Consider the following 20,976-nt stretch of genomic DNA (forward strand, 5'->3'; position numbering starts at 1 on the left):
TGAGCAGGGGGGGGTCAGAGAGAGAGGGAGACACAGACTCTGAAACAGGCTCCAGGCTCTGAGCTGGCAGTCAGCACAGAGCCCGACGCGGGGCTTGAACCCACGAACCGCGAGATCATGACCTAAGCGAAAGTTGGACGCTTAACCGACTAAGCCACCCAGGGGTCCCACATTAACATTTTTCTAATATTGAGTCTTCCACATTACAAACAGCTCACTGTTTGTGTCTTCTTCAATTCTCTTAAGAATGTTTTATCATTCCCTGCATACACATCTGACACATCTTTTGTTACATATCTTATTTACTCCTAGGTACCGGATATGTTGATGCTATGATAAGTTGTGTTTTTATTTCATGCTGTTGATACATATATATATATAAACACAATTAACTTTTTTGTTTGATTTTGTATCATTTAGCAACCCTGCTAAACTCTCTTTAACTTAAGTAACTTATCTACAGATTGTCTTACAATCTGGAGGCCAGAGAGCTACTGTCACTGTTACCCTGGTCGCCTCCCGTCACAAGAGCCTTAGGCCCAGAAACCGGAAGCTACACATGGGAGGCAGAGCTCTGCCGCTGCAGACACTTGCTTCTCAGCAACAATCACCACCTTCCTTTCTCCTTTCCAGACCCCACACACGTGCGTCTATTTGGAAGATATTCACAACCATATACACTCTGGCAGTAAAGGAATTGTAACTTTTTAGGTTTCCGATGCCACCAAATAGAAGGAGGGTCCTGATGATGCTGAGAGAACCACTCAAAGTATCTACCACATTAGCCAAAATATCAATCAAGACTGAGGGTAAAATAAGGGCATTTTAAGACAAAGACTGAGAAGGAGGTTTTCCAATCATGTTCTCATTGAAAGAAGTACACTATATACTTGAAGAAGAAACCTGAACACAGATAAAGGGTGTAAGACTCAAGAGGCATATACTATCGGGCTCTATGCTGACAGCTAGATCAGAGCCTGGAGCCTGCTTCGGATTCTGTGTCTCTCTCTCCTCTGACCCTCCCCTGCTCATGCTGTCTCTCTCTCTCTCAGAAATAAATAAAACATTAAAAAAATTAAATGAAAAAAAAAGAATTGGTTTTGGGGTGTCTGGGTGGCTCAGTTGGTTAAGTGTCCAAATTGGGCTCAGGTCATGGTCTCACAGTTCCTGAGTTCAAGCCCTGCATCAGACTCTGCACTGACAGCCCAGAGCCTGCTTTGGCTCCGGTCTCCCTCTCTCTCGCTGCTCCTCTCCCACTCTGTCTCTCTCCTAAAAAGTAGATAAACATTGGGGCACCTCAGTGGCTCAGTTGGTTAAGCGTCCGACTTCGGTTCAGGTCATGATCTCACAGTTTGTGGGTTCAAGCCCAACATCAGGCTCTGTGCTGACAGCCAGCTCAGAGCCTGGAACCTGTTTCGGATTCTGTCTCTCTCTCTCTCTCTCTCTGACCCTCCCCTGTTCACACTCTCCCTCTCTCTCTCAGAAATAAATTAAAAAAAAAAAAAACATTAAAAAAGTAAATAAACATTAATTTTAAAAATGTTTTATTACGAAAATTCTCAACACATGCAAATATAGAAAAGCATTACAATGAACCTCCACGTGCCCATTACCCACCTTCAACAACTCAGAAATATTATTGTTTTCTATCTAAAATGGAGAATTTTAAGGCTTGTTTCAGGTTTCATATCATTCCACTCAAAAATATTTAAGTATGTGTCTCTATCAGATGAGGATGTTTAAAAAAAAGCCATAGGGGCGCCTGGGTGGCTTAGTCGGTTAAGCGTCCGACTTTCGCTTAGGTCATGATCTCGCGGTTCATGGGTTCAAGCCCCGCATCGGGCTCTGTGCTGACTGCCAGCTCGGAGCCTGGAGCCTGTTTCAGTCTGTGGCTCCCTCTCTCTCTGACCCTCCCCTGTTCACGCTCTCTCTCTCTCTCTCCTAGAAATAAATAAAAAACATTAAAAAAAAAAAAAGCCATAATACCATCATCAGACTCCCAAGGAAATTGTCAATAATTCCTTCATATCATCTAGTGTTAATTTTTTCTAGGTGGGATAAAGGTTAACAGAAGATACTTAACTGAAATACTTACGGATGAAATGATACCCGTAATCTGCTTCGAACTGATACGGAAGGGTGGTGTTGGGGGGATGAGGCAAGATGTTCACAGGTTGATGGTTACTGGTGCTGGGTGATAGTATTTGGAGTTAATTACACCATTCTGCATATACTTGGAATTTTTGTCAAGTTTAATGACAGTTTAATTAACACAATCAGCACATAAAAGTTTAAAGATTTCTTTTATCCATTAGAATCAGACACGAAATACACTGTAATACTAGATTATGCCATCCAGCAATAAATGTTCTAAATTTTGAAAGCTTGGTTTAGGTTAATCTTCAGTATTTGATATACATGTGGCAGTTTCTAGAAAGACTCCTTCTTTCCTGATAGTAAAACCCATTTCAGAGAGAAGACACTACTAAAGCCCCGAAGAATAAACTGGGTTTGATCCAAATTAATTATGATACTTTCATCCCCTCAGATAGTGACTGGCCTACAAGTGACCAGGTGACTTAGTTCTGACTAATGAAATGTAAACAAGTCTTCTGATTGGGATGCCTGGAAAAGCTTTTACTTTCCCAATTAAAAAGGAAAGAGTTTTGACTGGTTAGCTCTTGTTTCTTTGACTTTCTTCCTAACTAGAGTGTGGATAAGAAGGCTAGAATACAACAGTCACCTTATGATCACGAAGCAGGAAGTATAAAAATAAAAACCAAAATACTAAAGATGGTAGAACAGAAAGATATCAAGAGCCTGGGTCCCTAACTATAACTGAAATAATTATAACAGCTCTGGACAGTCCACCTCCTGGACTTTTTGTTATGAGAAAAACAAACTACAATTTGCTTAAACTAATATATTGTATTTTGTTTTTTATTTTCAAGTAATCTCTACACCCAATATTGGGCTTGGACTCACAATCCTGAGATTGAGAGTCACATGCTCTTCCAGCCAAGCCAACCAGGGGCACCCAATATAGTGGATTTTTGTTTCTTGTAGCTGAACATATTTCTGATAGAATGGAATACATCAAGAAATATAAGTAATAAAAACTGAATTTTAAAAAAGCACCAAAAATGTCCACTTCATAAGTGTAAAGGAACTAAAAACAAATCTAAGTTAATAGAAGACAATCAAATTAGGAAAGAAGAATATTTATTATACAAATATTAAAACCTATACATTCTTAGCTGATGATATATACTTGATTAAAAAGTCTTTTACTTTGGATATATGCATCATTTCCTTCATCGTGGTGTCTCTGCTTCTCAGATGTATTAACCCATTCTCCAAAGTAGCTTCAGTAATCAAAACTGTGAACAGTATACTCATTTCATCATATCTAAGGGAAAAAGTAGTCAAACAAAATACATGAGCACAAACATAAATTGGAAATTCACCACACTACCAGCTTTAATTACTTTAGAATCCCGCTACTTTCCAGAGTCACAAAATTCAAAGGCGGGGTTTGAGAGGCAGACCAAACAACATTTTCAAAGTTGGTGAATTGTATTCAAAGTAAACTTTTCATAAAGTTTCTGACTTATTGTAATAGATGTAAATTCATAAAAGAAAATAAAATCTGAGAAATAAACACTGGTACCTCGACACAATATTTGGGGTGAAATTATGGATAAACCTCAGAATAAATGCAGCCTTTTATTACTTGGATATAATTTGAGAAAAATCACTTTAGACTAAAGTTTCTTATAATACCATTGTAACAAAGATCTTGTGTACAATACATTATACCCAAATCACACTTACTTAATATAGAACTCAGTATGCTAACTTATAGTTTCTAGTTAAGCAATAACCAAATATATTTACACTGGCCTTCTTTCTGCTTACTCAGTTACACAACCTCATTGTTTGCTTTGTAGAACTCCATCAGAAATTATCTTATTTATCTTTATTATGCTTATTGTCTACTTTGTCCCACTAGAATATAAGTTTCATAAGAACAGAAACCTTTTCTGTCTTGTTTACTGCTGTTATCAAAGTGCATAAAACAGAAGTGTGCTTAATAAATATACCATTAAAAATATCCTGGGACGATAAAGGCTTTACCATTCAAAAAACAACTGTAACTTGATAATGTTCAGTTACCCTTTAATGACAACAAAGGAGAAGATTTTAGAACTCAAGAGAACTAGCAAGTTCAAGCACCACCTTTCAGTTTTATATATAATGAAACCATTACTTGCTTTATTTATAGAAAATCTATTTTTCCTCTGCCATAATCTGAAAGGTGTATTTTAACAAGCTGCTAGAGGACTGAAGAGAAAAACATAATGCTTCCCAACTTTTCACCCAAAAGATAGTCAACACAAAAAGCTATTAAGATCACAAAATAAACCCAAAGGAGGGAAGAATGGATTATTTAAGAGACAAAAGTTAATGAAATTGCAGGGGATAAGACTAGAAACAGAAGATCAATCAGGAGGGGCGCCTGGGTTAAGGGTCCAATTTCGGCTCAGGTCATGATCTCGCAGTTCATGAGTTTGAGCCCCANAGGATAGAGAGAGATGGATCCGACATACTATTTAGGGGCAGGCTGACAGGCAGTGATGAACTTCCTTACTGGAGTAAGGAAGCACATATTGTAATAGATGAAAATTGTCCCTGTGGTAGCAATTAACTAGAGGCACATGGTTCTATAAATGGTAAAGTTAGGAGTAATTTTAACTTAAGATATATATAATGTAATACATATATATATTTAGAAGAATATTTAGAAGAGATTTCCGTTACTCATAAAGAAACATCATATGATCAAAAACGCTACACACATATTTTAGTAATAACAAAGACAATTCTTGGGGTGCATGGGTGGCTCAGTAGGTTAAGCGTCCAACTTTGGCTCAGGTCATGATCCAGTGGTTCATGATTTCGAACCCTGTGTCAGGCACTGTGGTGACAGCTCAGAGCCTGGAACTTGCTTCAGATTCTGTGTCTCCCTCTTTCACTGCACCTCCCCTGCTCATGCATGTGTACACACACTCTCTCTCCTTCTCTCTCAAAAATAAACGTTGAAAAAGATAGACAATTCTTACTTTGAATAAAGTTGTTCCAATGAGGAGTGCACAGTTTCCAAATAACCAGGCCACACAGAAACTCCATTTTCTAGTAATTCACTAAATAGTCCTTGACAAACCTGAGAAAAAATGCATAAAATTTAAATATGAAGGAAGTAAAAGTAGCTAGGGTGATTACCCTGTTTTCATGAAAACACTAATCACCTTTTCCAGTGCTTAAAATAGGCATAAATTCTCTGAGTTCTATGACAATATTGTTCATGATGCATACACTTTATGCTTATAAACTGCGTATTTCCTCTAGAAACGAATTAAGCACTGAAAAGCTGAATACTAAATGCAAATCTCTGAGAGAAAATTTTATACAAAACACAAGAATTTTTGTCACTATAGTTATCATTCAAAACCCTAACAAAACCAAAACAGATTCTGTTGGAGAAAAACAGTCCAAAGGGCCGTGCTAACTGTGAACTTACCTGAGAGCGGGGCACTGAGCCCCATGGTTATACTACCACCTCACATGGAGGAAACAAGGGAGAAGTAATTAGACAAGTATGACAAAAATGGGGAGAGTGGTGTTTCTAAAGCCAACTAAAGAAAACGTTTCCAGCAGAGAATGACTGATTTTGATGGAATGCTGGACACAAAAGCCTGACTAGAAATACAGAAGTAGTAAGGAGTAATATTACATAATTTATAATAAACGTAGTTTTCTTAACAAGCAATGGTGAAGTAAAACAGAGCAAAAACTTTAAACACCCTTAACAGTCTGGAGCAGGGTTTCTCCCCTTCTGCATGCTGATGTAGGATATCTAGCAGCATCCCTGGCCTCCACAAGATCCCTCCAGCCCTCCCCTCCCCACTTGTGAGGACCAAAACTGTCTCCAGACAACACCCAGTGTCCCTGGCGGGGGAGAGTGCGCATGGTGGGTGGGGAGGATGGAGGGTGTGCCTGGGTAACAGTACTGTTTCTCAAACTTCAGCTAACATTAGAATCCCCTGGAGGGCTTGTCAAACACATGTTGTCACCAGAGTTTCTGATTCAGCCGCTCTGGGGTGAGGACCAAGAATCTGCATTTCTAACAAGTTACGAGGGAAAGACCATAACTAAGTAAGTGGTAAGGTACACCTACATAAGTGTACATAACATAAGTAAATAACTAAGGTAAGGTACTTGATACTTTGGGGATAGGTGAGAACATAAATATTAATAAATCTAAGAAGTTAATAGAGAAAAAGAAACATTATGGATTTTAACAGTTTAGTGGTTGACAGAAAACAATTTGCTCTTTTGGGGCACTTGGCTGGCTCAGTCGGTTGGAGGTCCAACTCTTGATTTTGCTCAGGTCATGATCTTGCGGTTCATGGTATCAATCCCCACATTGGGCTCTGTACTGACAGTGCAGAACCTGCTTGGGATTCTCTCCCTTTCTCTCTGCCCCTCACCCACTTGCCCGCGCCCCTCCTCAAAATATATAAACTTAAAAAAATTTTGCTCTTTTTATTGGAAGGTAGAAGAAAAAAAGCTCTAAGCATGATTAAGTGCTGAAGACATGGGGTAATGACAACCCCCACACCATGAGTGAGAATACAAATACACCATACAGCTAATCTGGAAACAATCTCACTGACATAGTGAAATTAAGGATTTATAACCATTTTATCTAGTAATCCCATCTCCATGTATATAATCAGCAAAAACCCTTGCATAGCCCAGAAAGTTCTGTCATACTGCTGAGGGAAAAAAAAAAGTCAGAAACAGAGTAAGATATACAATATACTCCCTTTTGGTAAATTTAAAACACCCATAGGACACAATACTACCATAATCTTATACACAAACAAAACCAAAACAAAACAAGGCCTGCAATTACAATGACAAATATTTAAGGAGCAGAGTTCTTTTTTGTCCTTCAAGCAAAAAACCCCAAGGAACTTCTACCTACGAGGATGCTGGGTAGTCTGTCACGACCCCAGGGTGACATGTGGAAGTTAAACCATTACCTTCACTTCCCCTGTGTGCACTACCCACTCCCTACCCCCCTACCCCCCACTTCCCAGACCTCTCCACAGGCATCTGAAGAAGAAAGCTGCGTAAATCTTGCTAGGGTCCTCACTCAGGCGCTGGATGGGTCTGAGTCACCCAGAACCCAGTGTAACTGCTGAAGGGGAGTCTCAAAAGAAACTGAAACCACTCTCCTGGTTTTTCTCAAGAGTATTTCATTAGGCTGGATAGATGAGAAAACCCAAAATAAGATTACAGATCTATAACTTGTTCATATTGACAGGTATCAAAAGTGTTATGTTGAAATTGTAAGTAGGCAAGAAATATCTCACTAGACATCTGTACAAATATTTGGATTACCCAAACTACGCATGCTCATTTAAAAAATGCAACTGTAACTAAGCATGACTTTAACAGTAAAATCCACTGAACTGTATGCAACTTCTTTTATATGCTATTTATCTACAATTAGCCATAGAATTTGTCCATACCCATTTAATTAAATTTTTTAGGAAGCCAATGAGAGGTGCCTTGGTGGCTCAGTCAGTTGAGTGTCCAACTCTTGATTTCAGTTTAGATCATGATTCCAGGTTTGTGGGATTGATCCCCAGGGCTTGGAATTCTCTCTCTTTCTCACTGCCCTCCTACCCCACTTCCCCCCACCAAATAAAAAAAAATAATGTTAATTTAAGAAAATCAAACAAATCAAAATAAAAATTTTAAATGGCAAGCCACTCATTTATTTGAAATAATGATAATAATTAAAATTATGACATTAAAACTCATTTAACCCACCTGTCTTAATTCTACTGTTGGGCCTCTTCCCACATCCAAAGCAACCTTAACAGGGGCTAAACAAGGGTGAAGTTTAAGTACCTAAATATTTAAAGAGAGAGGGGAAAAGGACAGCACAACTTGATTAAACATAACACAAGCACTAACAGAACTTCTAAACAGTAAAATCTTGTATGAAAATGGAAGCTAGCTAAGGTCAGAAAAAGTCATGTAGTGATGTACTTAGCTGGCTATACCCAGGTGTTCACTGACTTCTCCACTTAAATGTTCTGTAGAAATAAGTTCACTTGATACTCTACCATTTCTTACAACTCCATATTCCCTCAATCAAAATGCCCCTTCTTGGCATCACTGCCTTTCCTACCCAGCCAGAGCCATGTGGCTTATATCATTAGGACTTTCTTTTGCCAAAACTTACCACTTTTCTTATTCTTCCATCCACTCAACAAATGGCTACTTAGTGCCAGAAACAGTTCCAGGTACTGGGGACAAAACTCCTTGTCCCTCATGGAGGGGGATAAACAGACAATAGACAAGTAAATAATATATTTGAAGGTGGTATGGGAGAAGATAGGAAGTGCTGCTGAGTGGTGGGCTGGAGAACGCTGTTTGAAATTTTTTTTTAAGTTTAGTTTTTTTTTGAGAGAGCATGCATGCATGAGTGGAAGGGGGAGGGGGAGAGAGAGAGAGAGAGAGAGAGAGAGAGAGACAGAATCCCAAGCAGGCTCTATGCTGTCAGCACAGAGACCAATGTGGGGCTCACTCTCACAAATTGTGAGATCATGACCTGAGCTGAAATCAAAGGCTGGATGCTTAATCGACTCAGCCACCCAGGCACCCCTGCAATTTTAAATAGGTGTTAAGAGAATTTCTCCTCTCTGAGGCGACATTGGAGCAGACTCGAAAGGTGGTAGTGGATCCTGGAGGAGGAGCATTCCCGGCAAATGGAAGGATGACTTGCATATTCTAGAAACAGCAAGGAGGTCTGTGCTGCTGGAGCAGAGTGAGTGAGGCAGAAAGTAGAGAGGGGAAGGGTTCTGTGAAACAAACACTTGGGAGGCTTTGACTTTTCCCGAGTGAGCTAAGGAGTTTAGTGGACTATTCTGAGCAGGTGGGCAAAGTAACATGTACCTTGTGAAAGGGCTATTCAGTGCCAGAGGGAGGGGATGGTGGTGGCTGAGATCAGAGTAGAAGCAGTTGATGGTAAGAAATGCTCAGACATAGGATATACTTTGAGGACAGAGTCCAGTGGTTTTTGCTGATGGTTTGGATGTGGGGTATAAGAGAAAGAGTGGATCCCCCATGTTTGCTATATATCCTATAAATCCCAGCCCCTGAACAATTCTATAATCCAACTTCAGGGGCCTATCAGGTTAAATGAACACTGCATAATTAATCACTTAGCTCTGCAGGGTGGTACTACAAACTCAGAGTTTCCAATCCCAATTGAGTACCCAACATGTTGAAATTTTTAATTTGGGACAGCTCCACTTTGCATTCAAGAGGGATATGAATACTCTAAATTCTTGCCACTTAAACCCCCTACTCCTCCACATTTTAAGCTAATAATCCTGCCTTCTAATTCCCTAAGAAAATAGAGGGTATGAGGAAAACTTCCTTCAAAGGCTAACCAGCCCTGGTAGCCTATTTCTATCTATAGCATCATTTCTCTCTACCCCACTTTTTCAAATAATTGCTTATCAAGACCAATCTCTCCACTTGTGTTCTTCATCCTATCTTGACCACTCAGGTTTCTTCCAAAATCTTGCTCCATTAGTCATTTTTTTTTTTCTCCTCTCTTAATTTGAGCCCTTAAAAATGTCTTTTATCCAGGCCCATAGCTAACTCCTATGATCTACTAATAGCCACTTAGGGTCAGACTATAAGCAGGAAGGTCAATACCACAAGTCTTGCTAGTGTGACACAGTCCTACCTAACACTCTGATACAAATGGAAGCCACCAAGGGAAAGGCTCAGGGTCTAAGAATCAGAGATTTCTGTCTATTTGTTTGTCAGGATCAAATGTAAATGTCTCTGGGATTACCCAAAAGAAATGCCTTGTTCTGTTCTGTGAGAATTTGATTATTCCTGTGGCCAGATTCTAAAAAACTGAAAAATAGTAAAATAACTTGCACTGAAAGAAATTTATTATTCACAGTTTGTGTTAGAAACCAAGCATACATACTAACATAAGTGAAAAAACATATACTTTTATTTTCCCAAGTTTATCTCTGAAATATCAAAAGTACCTTTCTATGAAGATTCTTCTTTCTTGTAAAGGAGCTCTCTGTTAGTTGGAAAGAATCATAGAGATAAGCCAGCATGCCTCGGTCGAGATTTCCACTAATAGATAAAACATAAGGAACCACATTTTTTCGTCCATCTCGGCCCTTCACAGAAAAGTAGAACAAGAATAAAGTATCATTTAGCAGAGCTATTTCTTAAAACTACAGACTTACAGAACCAGAACACAAACTGACAAATTCATTTAACAAAGCATCTACACTGGGCCAGGCCTATACTAGTCACTGGGTCCACAAAAATGGTTATGACACATTTCCTGCTTTCAGGGAGTTTGGGGTTTAGATCAGTAAGTCTCAAGAACTGTCTTGAATTAAAAAATTAAAAAAAAAAATTTTTAATGTTTGTTTATTTTTGAGAGACAGAGACAGACAGAGCATAAGTCAGGGAGGGGCAGAGAGAGGAGGAGACACAGAATCCGAAGCAGGCTCCAGGCTCTGAGCTGACTGCACAGAGCCCAATGTGGGGCTCAAACCCATGAACCGTGAGATCGTGACCTGAGCCAAAGTCAGATGCCCAACCAACTGAGCAACCCAGGTACCCCTAAAAAATATTTTTTTCATGTTTATTTATTTTTGAGACAGAAACAGAGCATGAGCAGGGGAGGGGTGGGGGTGAGGGACACAGAATCTGAAGCAGGCTCCTGGCTCTGAGCTGTCAGCACAGAGTCTGATGCAGTCAGTGCTCAAGACTGGTAGTTCTTGGGGCGCCTGGGTAGCTTAGTCGGTCAAGCGTCTGACTTTCGCTTAGGTCATGGTCTCACGGTTCGTGGGTTCGGGCCCTGCGTCGGGCTCTGTGCTGACTGCCAGCTCGGAGCCTGGAGCTTGTTTCAGTCTGTGACTCCCTCTCTCTCTGACCCTCCCCTGCTCACGCTATCTCTCTCTCTCTCTCCTAGAAATAAATAAAACATTTTAAAAAAAAAGAAAAAAGACTGGTAGTTCTCAACTACCAGGGACCCCATAGAACTGTCCTGATTTTTAAAATGTACAGGTTTTGGGGCACGTGAGTAGCTCAGTCAGTTGAGCATCAGACTTCAGCTCAGGTTATGAGCTCTGTCCCACTCTCTCTCTCTCTGCCCCTCCCCTCCTCATGCTCTCTCTCTCACTCTCAAAAATAAATGAAACATTAAAAACAAACAAACAAACAAACAAACAAACAAACAAACAAACAAACGTCAAGGTTTTGTGTTTGGGCCCCACTCCCAGAGATTCTCAACTACCTGGACAGGAGTGTGACCCCAAGGTTACTACTTTTCCAGTGCTCCCAAGGTGAGCATTATAATAAAGATTATAATATTACAATAAAGTTCAGAAGAGCCCTTAGAGAAAAAAGACAATTGGTACACTTAGGGATAGGGGTTTAAAGTATAATCTATAGAAATATAAAGTTTTTAGGGGCGCCTGGGTGGCTTAGAAATAAATAAAACATTAAAAAAAAAAAAAGAAATATAAAGTTTTTATAAGAAGCAAACATCTTTTAAAAACCTGCCTTGGGGTTATTACTTTAAGACTATAATTAAGAATATAAAATATACCATTATGTATGACATAAGTCAGATATTGATAAAGAGACCAATTATTTCCTTCCTTTGAAACTGATGAACACGGACGCCTGGGTGCCTCAGTCAGTTAAGCATCCGACTTTGGCTCAGGTCATGATCTCATGGTCCATGAGTTCAAGCCCCACATGGGGCTCTGTGCTGACAGCTCAGAGCCTAGAGCCTGCTTTAGATTCCATGTCTCCCTCTCTCTCTGCCCCTCCCCTGCTCATGCTCTCTCTCTGTCTCTCAAAAATAAAGTTTTTTAAAAATTAAAAAAAAAAAGAAACTGATGAATAGCCATCTCAAAAATTTTAAACTGTCAATTCAAAAAATTTAAAAGGTTCTACATATAAACAGTTCTACCTTCATTCTTTTTTTTTTTTTACTATTGTCACTGTCATCTGAACATTCATGTACTTCTCTGATACTTAAAAAAAAACCCCAACTTGTTAATCCTCAATTTCTATTATCCATGATCAAGTATAGTCTTCACTAATACATATATGTGCTGACATTTTAAACCCATCTTAATGGCATATGGTACCATAAAGATTAATGTAAATTTGTCTTCAAAAGGCAGTAAACTTCCTGAAATCTGGGATTCTACTATAGCTCTATTAGTTGACATCTTGTACACCTTTATGGATCTGATATTTAATATAACTCTGAGGCACTGCAAGCTTCTGTGGTACCATTTGAACAAGAAAAAGACTAAATTATATTTAAGTATTAGGAAGGCCTTAATGTTTTTTATAAAGATTTTATTATTTTTTTTAAATGTTTGTTTATTTTTGATAGAGAGAGCGAGAGACAGAAAGCAAGCAGGGGAGGAGCAGAGAGAGAAGGAAACACAGAATCCAAAGCAGGCTCCAGGCTCTGGGCTGTCATCACAGAGTCTAACGTGGGGTTTGACCCCCCACTCCTAGTTTTTAACAGATAGGTAAATACAGACACAAATACAGAGGTTGAGTGTGTAAATATGCATGTATGGAATTGCCTACAAATATTTCTTAGCTGGGTCCACAGAAAGGGCCCAGAAGCTATGATGTCCAGTTGCAAGGAGTACACCTTATAGCAAAATCTGTTTTTAAATACATTTCCTCTAAGAACTTGGAGAAATGGCTGACTTCACAGCTAGGCCAAGAAACAAGATGATCCCGGAACAATCTGTTGCTATAAAAAGGAAGTGCTCAGAGAATGACAGAGGTAGGTCAAAAGGATACTGGCCAAGTCTAGGACAATTTCAGCATCAAAATAAATAATACTAGTAATAAATTATAACCCTCTGAGAGAAACTAGAATGGGTAAGCCTGTATTTACAGAAAGAAAGAAAGGGAGGCAAGGCTTTACCCCACAGTATACTGTTGAAAAAATAAATCTAAAATAATAAAGCAATAATACAATTAATAATAATAAATGACACCATTTGGCAACCCTCATAAAACGGTGATTTGCACAAGAAACATCAATGCATGCTGCAACTGGTAGCTCAAAATGTAGTGGGAAACAGGTTATTTACATAGTCTCAAACTGCCCACAAAAGATGTATTAATTACTCATTAATTATCAAGTACAAAGTATCTGTCAACTTCACATTGGAAAACCTGGTAGCAGGATCTCAACCAAGAGATAAAAGGTTAACATCCCCAGTAACAAATCTGATTATCATTTGCCTTGTGATATGATGCACTGAGAAGACGGTAGCACCATTTCTGTGGTATTCCTAGCAAAAATACATAAATTGTGAGGAATCATGAGAGAAATCCAAATTGAGGGACATTCTACAAAGGAACTACAAAGGCCTACACTCTTCAAAAATGTCAAGGTCATAGGGCGCCTGACTGGCTTGGTCAGTAGAGCATGCAACTCTTAATCTTAAAATCTGTAATTATGAGCCCCATATTGGGTGTAGCGATCACTTAAAATCTTAAAAAAAAATGTCAGGGTCATGAAAGATAAAAGGAACTGCTTATTTGAAGGAGACTAAAGAGACATGACAACTATATGAAATCCTAGATTGGATATTGGACCTATGAAGGACATTATTAGGATTAAAGGACATTCGAAGGATTAAGTGGATTGGATGGTAATAGTTAGATTATTGTTACATTCCTGATTTTGACAGCTGTGTGATGGTTATGTAGGTGAGTGTCCTTGCACTTCAGAAATACATACTGTAGTATTAAGAGGTCATGGGGCACCATGTCTACAACTTATTCTCAAATGGTTTCAGAAGTGATCAGTTAGGGGCACCTGAGTGGCTTGTTGGTTAAGTGGCTGACTCTTGATTTTTGGCTCAGGTCATGATCTCGTGGTTTGTGAGTTCGAGCCCTGTATCGGGCTCTGTGCTGACAGTGCGGAGCCTGCTTGGGATTCTCTCTCTTTCCTTCTCTGCCCCTTCCCCACTTGCGTTATGTCTGTCTCAAAATAAATAAATAAACTTAAAAAAAAAGATCAGTTAGAGAACCTGGGTAAAGGATATATAGGAGCTTACGAAAAACATACGTGTAATTGAGACTCATTTCCAGGACACATGTGTAAAAGTTCATGGTCTCCTAGGTTCCACAGGGTCTCTATTGGCTCCTTTCCCCATGGAAAATTGTAGTAAAGTTTATTTCCTTTTCGTCCCTCTTCGTCCTGACAATCACTGCTGCTGAAGTTAGATGGACTCACGGCAAACTAGAAAAGAAGCTTGTTTTATTAACTTGTTAAAATAAATCTTAAAAAGTAAAGTTGAGGGGCGCCTGGTGGCTCACTCTGTTAAGCGTCCAACTTCAGCTCAGGTCATCATCCCACAGTTCATGAGTTCTAGCCCTGCCTTGAGCTCTGTGCTGACAGCTCAGAGCCTGGAACTTGCTTCAGATTGTGTCTCCTTCTCTCCCTGTCCCTCTCCCACTTGTGCTCTGTCTCTCTCCGTCTCTCAAAAAAAAAAAAAAAAAAAATTAATATAAGTTGCAGGGCACCTGGGTGGCTCAGTTAGTTAAGTGTCCAACTTTTGATTTCTGCTCAGGTCGTGATCTCATGGTTTGTGTGGTTTTGAGCCCTGCGTTGGACTCTGCATTGACAGAGCACAGCCGGCTTGGGATTCTCTTAACCTCTCTCTCTGCTCCTCCCCTGTGCTCTCGCTCTCTCAAAATAAGTTAAAATAAACATTAAAAAAAAAAAAAAAGAAAGGCTGCCTGAGAATAAAAAAAAAATTTTTTTTAATAGTTTATTTTTGAGACAGAGAGAGACAGAGCATGAGTAGGGGAGGGGCAGAGAGAGAGGGAGACATAGAATCCGAAACAGGCTCCAGGCGCTGAACTGTCAGCATAGAGCCTGATGTGGGGCTGGAACCCACGAACCATGAGATCTGACCTGAGCCGAAGTCGGACGCTTAACCGACTGAGCCACCCAGGAGCCCCTGCCTGAGACTTTTTATACAGCAACTGAATGAAAGTGATCAGATTCCAAATAAAAATTATGAGGTTTAATCTGAGTGACTATATTGCTAAAAATATTGTTTTTAGTTTGGAAGAACTACAGAAAAACTGTTGGTGCTATCTAACCTTTTTGTGGTCAGTTAGTAAGAGGGGAAGGTGACCATAAACTAAGTGGGATAAAGAAGAAAGTGTATATTCACCATTCTTATCCTCTATGAAGAGTGTGATTATTTGTAATTATTCCACTTAGTTTAGGGGGTATTTGGGATTTTAAGAATTGGAGAAAGATAAGACAATGGTGAGCCACAAATGCTTACTTCAAGTCTTTTCCCTTCAGCATGTACTAAAACTTAATTATAAATTACGGAACCATTTTGACAAATAGAGTTTGTGGAGGCAGGATACAAAAGTTGAAGCTGTAAGGGTGTGCAAGGGTCAAACTCTATAGCAGTCTGGAATGCCAGGTGAGGGATGTGAACAATGAAAATACTTATCAACAAAAGCTTCTGAGCAGAAGAGACATCAATAGGTATCTTGACCAATGTAACTTTTATATGGAACAATGAAAATCCTTACAAAGAAGTTTTTATTTGCATTCATCGACTTATTATAGCTGTCTCTTACAAGCATAACAGAGCTGCATCAAGTAAAATGTTTTATTATAGAGAAATATTATCTTTGACATACTAAGACACTTCCCCTGTTAACTATTAAATTAACGGTACCTTTCTCCACCACAGGAGTCGATGGCGTAACCAGAAATCAAGCCACTGGCCTGCAGTTCTTGCTGAAGTAAACCAAACCAGTGAAGCCTCAGTCTTCTCACCGATTCTTTGGATATCAGAAATATCAGAGTTACTTACTTGGAAATTATATAATCTATCCCAAAGGGACAGTGACTGGTTCTTGACTACTTAAATACAAGGCCAAGTTATTTGTCATTTTTTTGTACCTTTTAACGCCACCAGGTGTCTGCTTAGCATCAGAAACAGGATGAAAACACACTCCAATCTGAGCAAGGCCATAAGGTAGCCTCCTGTTTACCAGATCCAGGCAATTAACATAGTGCTCCAAAGCACCTGTCAAAAGATAAATTCGTTATCGTACAAGTCTATTCTATACACCCGAATCATAAGGGTCAGTGTATAAACAAATAATATAATCTAATAATGCCAACATAGCAGTACAAGTAGTATGGAACTATTAAGGCAGATCTTAATTGATTACCACTTAGTTTTAGGTAGTTTCCCCACAACTTTTTGACTTTCAAATCAATAAGAAAGTAGATAGTACAATAAATATCTGTGAACTCTTCATATAGATTCACGTATTGTCAACATTCTGCCACATGTTTTCTTCTGGTTCACCCCAAAACATTTCAGCATGTGTCTCTTGGAATTATTCTCTATCATTATTGTATCATAAAATTAATCATGATACCATAATTTCATCTAACATGTGGCTAATATTTTATTTTCTCTAATTGTCACCTAAAATGTCATTTATTGCTGTGGCTCCTGCTCTGCATTTTGACTAGTTCTCTTTAATCTCTTTTTTTTTAAAAAAAATTTAACGTTTATTTATTTTTGAGAGAGAGAAGGAGAGACAGAGTTTGAGCAGGGGAGGGACAGAGAGAAAGACACACAATCTGAAGCAGGCACCTGGCTCTGAGCTGTCAGCACAGAGCCCGATGCACGGCTCAAACTCACAAACTGTGAGATCATGACCTGAGCCAAAGTCGGATGCTTAACTGACTGAGCCACTCAGGTGCCCCTTTAATCTCTTAATACAGAACATTTCCCCTTACTCCACCCTCCTTCTCTAACTTTGCTTTTAATGGCATTGACTTTTAACTGGAGTCCAGGACAGTCATACTCAAGATCTGGCTAATTGTTTCATTAATTTCTGTAAACCATTTTTAACAGAAATAAATACTACATAGTTAATGTGTAGGTCTTCTTGATTTTAACAGGAGGAACATAATCTCAACTTACTCTATATTAATGAAACCAAATTCGATTACCTGGTTAGGTAGTAAATATCCATTCCCCAACAATATCCTGCTCAATCAACTTCCATTCAACATTTTAGAATCCACTGATGATCCTGCTCAAATCATTATACTGGGGATTGCAAAATCAAAAGATGGTGTTTTCTGTCATTCCTTCCCTATTTATTGCATAGCTTCTGTAAAAACATAAAGTTTCTCCACCCCTTTCCCCTACCACAGCCTCAACTATTTTTTCTTTGTTTAACACTATAAATTTTTAATATGTTATAATCCATTACCATCAATGTAATATTCAGTTTGTCTCAAATTTAGCCAGTGGGATTCTCCTTCAAGCCATTATCTGTGTCCTTTTGACACAACCCTACTGGTCTTCAAGTAATTCTCTGCCTTCTAGCATCATAAAATGTGCCAAACTCACTTTGTACTTCCTCCATCCCAGACCTGGGATTAGCCATTTCTCCTTAGCACTAGTTCATTTTAAAAATCAAAGTTTGGGTACTAGTTGTATTCTTTGCTATTGTCATTACTTCTAGGCCCTTTCACTGAAAAAAGAAATGTTTTTCAAAATTATGAGGTCATACTAGTATTAATATTGCTGATGCAAATTTAACATGCATAGTTTATCCTTGCCTTCTTTTATATTTGCATCTCTTTTTTCTTACAGTGAAAGTCTTGGTTCTTAATAAGCTTAATCTATCCATCTATTTGCTTTATAATCTAATATACATGAAATAGCTTCAGAATTATAATTCCAACATTTCTATTTGGAACAAGTCTAAATTCAAGAGTTCTTTGTGTTTGGTTCTTGCATTGAGATGATATCCCACTAAATGACAGCACTGTGTTCAAATTAGTTGAGATTTCCACTTCTGACAATAGTACACTAGCCTGCTGATAAGAAAAGCTGGTCAAGAAACTTAAAAAAAAAATCTGTTTCAAGACTATTAAGGCAGTAAGGACGTATGGGTCCAAAACATGGAGAGAAGGGAAGAGCAGAGAGGTGAACCCAACATTTATTGTTTCTTTTCTAAAGCTCAAGTAGCAGAGCTGAGATGCTGAAATGCTGAGCAGAACTTCCTGAGAAGTTATGCGACTGGAAAGTACAAAAATTGTAGTTCCTGGCTCCTGAAGGAGGAGCGGCCCAGGTAAACACTCCAGCCTTTCATGAGGGACATTCAAAGAGCTCAAGGGTAGGAGTAAAGATGAAAACACTGAAGACCAGCCTCCAATAAACTTGATCCTGAATTGTATCAAGAAGATATGCCCCCACGCTAGCTGTCTGCTAAAAGCAAAAGTATATCCTCCCAGGAAGAAGAAAACACCACCCAGTACCTCAATTTATCTCTCCAATTCATACACAAATTAGAGACTATCAGGAGAAAAGTCCAATGACCAAAAGCCTGGAGAAAACAGACACCAGAAACGGATACATCTGAGTCATTAGACACAGACTTTAAACTGCGATTGTGTCCAAGAAAGCTGATAACAAGATGAGGGAAAGGTCTAACAGTGTAATTTGTCACAGAAGGGCAGAAGAAAGAGACAATAACAATATCTAGAAACATAAACATAAAAGACAGTAACAATATCTGGAAACAGAATGGCCGAGAATTTTTAAAAACTATTCAGTAGAGGCTACTAAAGTAGTCCAGACATGAAATAAAGAGAGCAAGGACTCTGGGAATAGAAAGTAGCAAACTGGGTAAGTCTAAGCTAAAAACACTAGTCATTTAAAGGATTCTGCAAAAAAGTGGTTTTAAGTTTCCTAAAGAAAAGATCTGATACATCAATAGATGTTTTGATGAATGGACATCTAAGCGAGCTAAGTTTCATTTTCTAATAAGGAAGAACAGATTGATTTGTTTTGGACATAGTAACAAGTAGTGATTTAACTACCCCAGAATAAAGACATGATGGAATAATTAAAGTAGCACAAATCAGAACTGTCACAACCAGTTTGTTTTAGTTTATTTTATTAGGGAAATCTTTAAAAGGTTATATAATATGGGTACTAATTTTCAGAGAACCATGGACATTGGTTACTTTAAATTGCTTTATAGTGCCACTTAATTAAAATAGCAAAGATAGCAGTTCGCAAAGATGAGCAGCTGTGGCTGCAAGTCTGTCCTGTAAAGAACCGTTATTTTAAAAAAATTTTTCCAGAATCTCTGCAATCATGTTCTATTTGACTTTAAGGGCAAATCATGACCTACCAATTTCTGTGCGTTCCCTCAAGAATTACTTATAAAGAAAAAAAAATTACTTATAAAGCCTGATTAGTCCTTTTTTTTTTTTTCCGACTCAAAAATCACTTAAGGGGTTCTTCAAACAACAGTGTAGGTCAGTTTTCAGTAAGAAAAATTGGTGGAGGGGGATTTTCATTTTGCTCTACAAAAATGAGCTTCTGATTAGTCTACTGTGTCTAATATTAAAGAAGAACTGTGTAAGTATTTACAAACATTTTAGTAACGTCGAACAAATGATTCACCGGATTTAATTTAGGCCCTAATTCTGGGGCTGCTCAACTGAACTCTAGGGTTGTCTAACGGACCAGTTTTCTCCATGGTAGAAACAGTCAATATACCCAACTACTTCAGAAGGAGGAGAATCAGATAATTTCGTTCCCATGTGAATAAAGGGCCAGTTGCATTTCGCGAAATCTAGCAAGACTGCCTTTCCACCCCATCGATTTTGAAGCATGAAATCGTGAAGCATACCGTGAAGAAGGTTCTCCCGTAGTTTCCCAGAAGTTTTTAGTAAGTTCTCAAGAAATGCTACTAGCTGTTCCTTACTCAGCTCTTTGTCTTGTAAGATTTCGCGTAGAGTTTCTGCTGAAACTAACCTGAAGGCACTGTCCCCGGGCAGCGACGGGCCTGGCTCATGGTGGAGGGCGTCTACCGGGAAGACCTGCTCCCTTAACACCACCACCGAGGACCACCATTCTGCCGCCAGGTTCTTCCGCAACTCTATCCCCAAGGGGCCAAAACCACGGTGGCACCCGGTCAGAAGAGAATGTCGGCTAAGCTGCCGCCTGCTGCCACTGAAGAAATGCCTTCTCTGACAGATCTCTAGCAGCTCCTCGATCCCCTCACCGGACTCGGGGACTTCGGTCGGTTCGCTTCCCCGGGGCAGCTCTGCGTGCAATCTCACGGGCACTCCGAAGGAGCTACTCCCTTCCGTCAAAGGCTCAGGCTGCCCCCCATCTACTCGACCTCCAAACCCAGACAACAGGCACCTGCAGACTTTCTGACAGGCCCTGACTGCTGCACCAGAACGCATCGCCCACGGAAGTTAAACAGCAGTCTCTTACTAGCCGGCTGGTCCCAGCAAACCGCCATAAACGTGAGCCAGGGAGCCCAACTGCGCAGGCGCGACGGAAGTGCGCGCGAGCGTGGCTGGCCACGCCCACGGAAGCGCGTCACAGCGTCCCGGCGGCAGCCTCCGCCGGCCTACCCGCGTAGCTATGGCCGGCGCAGACCTGGTACCGTTTCTCGTCTGAACCGAGCGCGGCCCCTCTTGTTTTTATCCGTCATTAGCACAGATAAGGGCCATTCTCGTCTACTTTTAACTATCGTGCTGTAGCAGTTCAGCTTTGCTTCTGAAGTTTTTTGCAAATCACATAAAAAAAATACTTAGGTGTTCGCCAAATCGCCATTTAAATACACCTTTTCACCTTAGGCCTTCGCGTAAACCGGTTGACTAGGTCATGGTCCTTTACGGTGGCTTAGAGACCCAGGCCTTTGTTGTAACTCCTTGTAAATGCTGCTGCCTTGGTACCTACCTACCCCCAGAAAGTT

General features: G+C 39.6%; 2 protein-coding genes across 5 annotated transcripts in view; one reads left to right on the top strand and one right to left on the bottom strand.

Moving 5' to 3' along the window:
- The window catches only part of MILR1 (mast cell immunoglobulin like receptor 1), a 38,224-nt gene extending 20,893 nt beyond the window's left edge, over positions 1-17,331 (top strand). The window contains exon 8 of the mRNA XM_077780327.1: positions 15,909-17,331. The gene's annotated coding sequence lies outside the window, so the exon portion shown is untranslated. The remainder of the gene's footprint in view (positions 1-15,908) is intronic.
- The window catches only part of POLG2 (DNA polymerase gamma 2, accessory subunit), a 25,192-nt gene extending 4,661 nt beyond the window's left edge, over positions 1-20,531 (bottom strand). Inside the window, exons 1-9 of one of the 4 annotated variants that reach the window (XR_013339127.1) lie at positions 19,897-20,531; positions 16,121-16,247; positions 15,894-15,999; positions 14,252-14,425; positions 10,155-10,295; positions 7,906-7,986; positions 5,124-5,224; positions 3,292-3,409; positions 2,096-2,190 (exon numbers count right to left, since the gene is read on the bottom strand). Coding sequence is in view for 3 of the 4 variants with exons in the window: in XM_077780324.1 (XP_077636450.1) it covers positions 3,244-3,409; positions 5,124-5,224; positions 7,906-7,986; positions 10,155-10,295; positions 14,252-14,425; positions 15,894-15,999; positions 16,121-16,247; positions 19,897-20,458 (1,458 nt within the window). In the remaining variant the exon portion in view is untranslated. The other 3 variants (XM_077780325.1, XM_077780324.1, XM_077780326.1) reach the window with 3 other exon arrangements.
- Between the last annotated feature and the right edge of the window lie 445 nt (positions 20,532-20,976).

This window comes from Crocuta crocuta, unplaced genomic scaffold, assembly GCF_008692635.1.
Source record: "Crocuta crocuta isolate KB4526 unplaced genomic scaffold, BGI_CrCroc_1.0 scaffold288, whole genome shotgun sequence".
Taxonomy (NCBI): domain Eukaryota; kingdom Metazoa; phylum Chordata; class Mammalia; order Carnivora; family Hyaenidae; genus Crocuta; species Crocuta crocuta.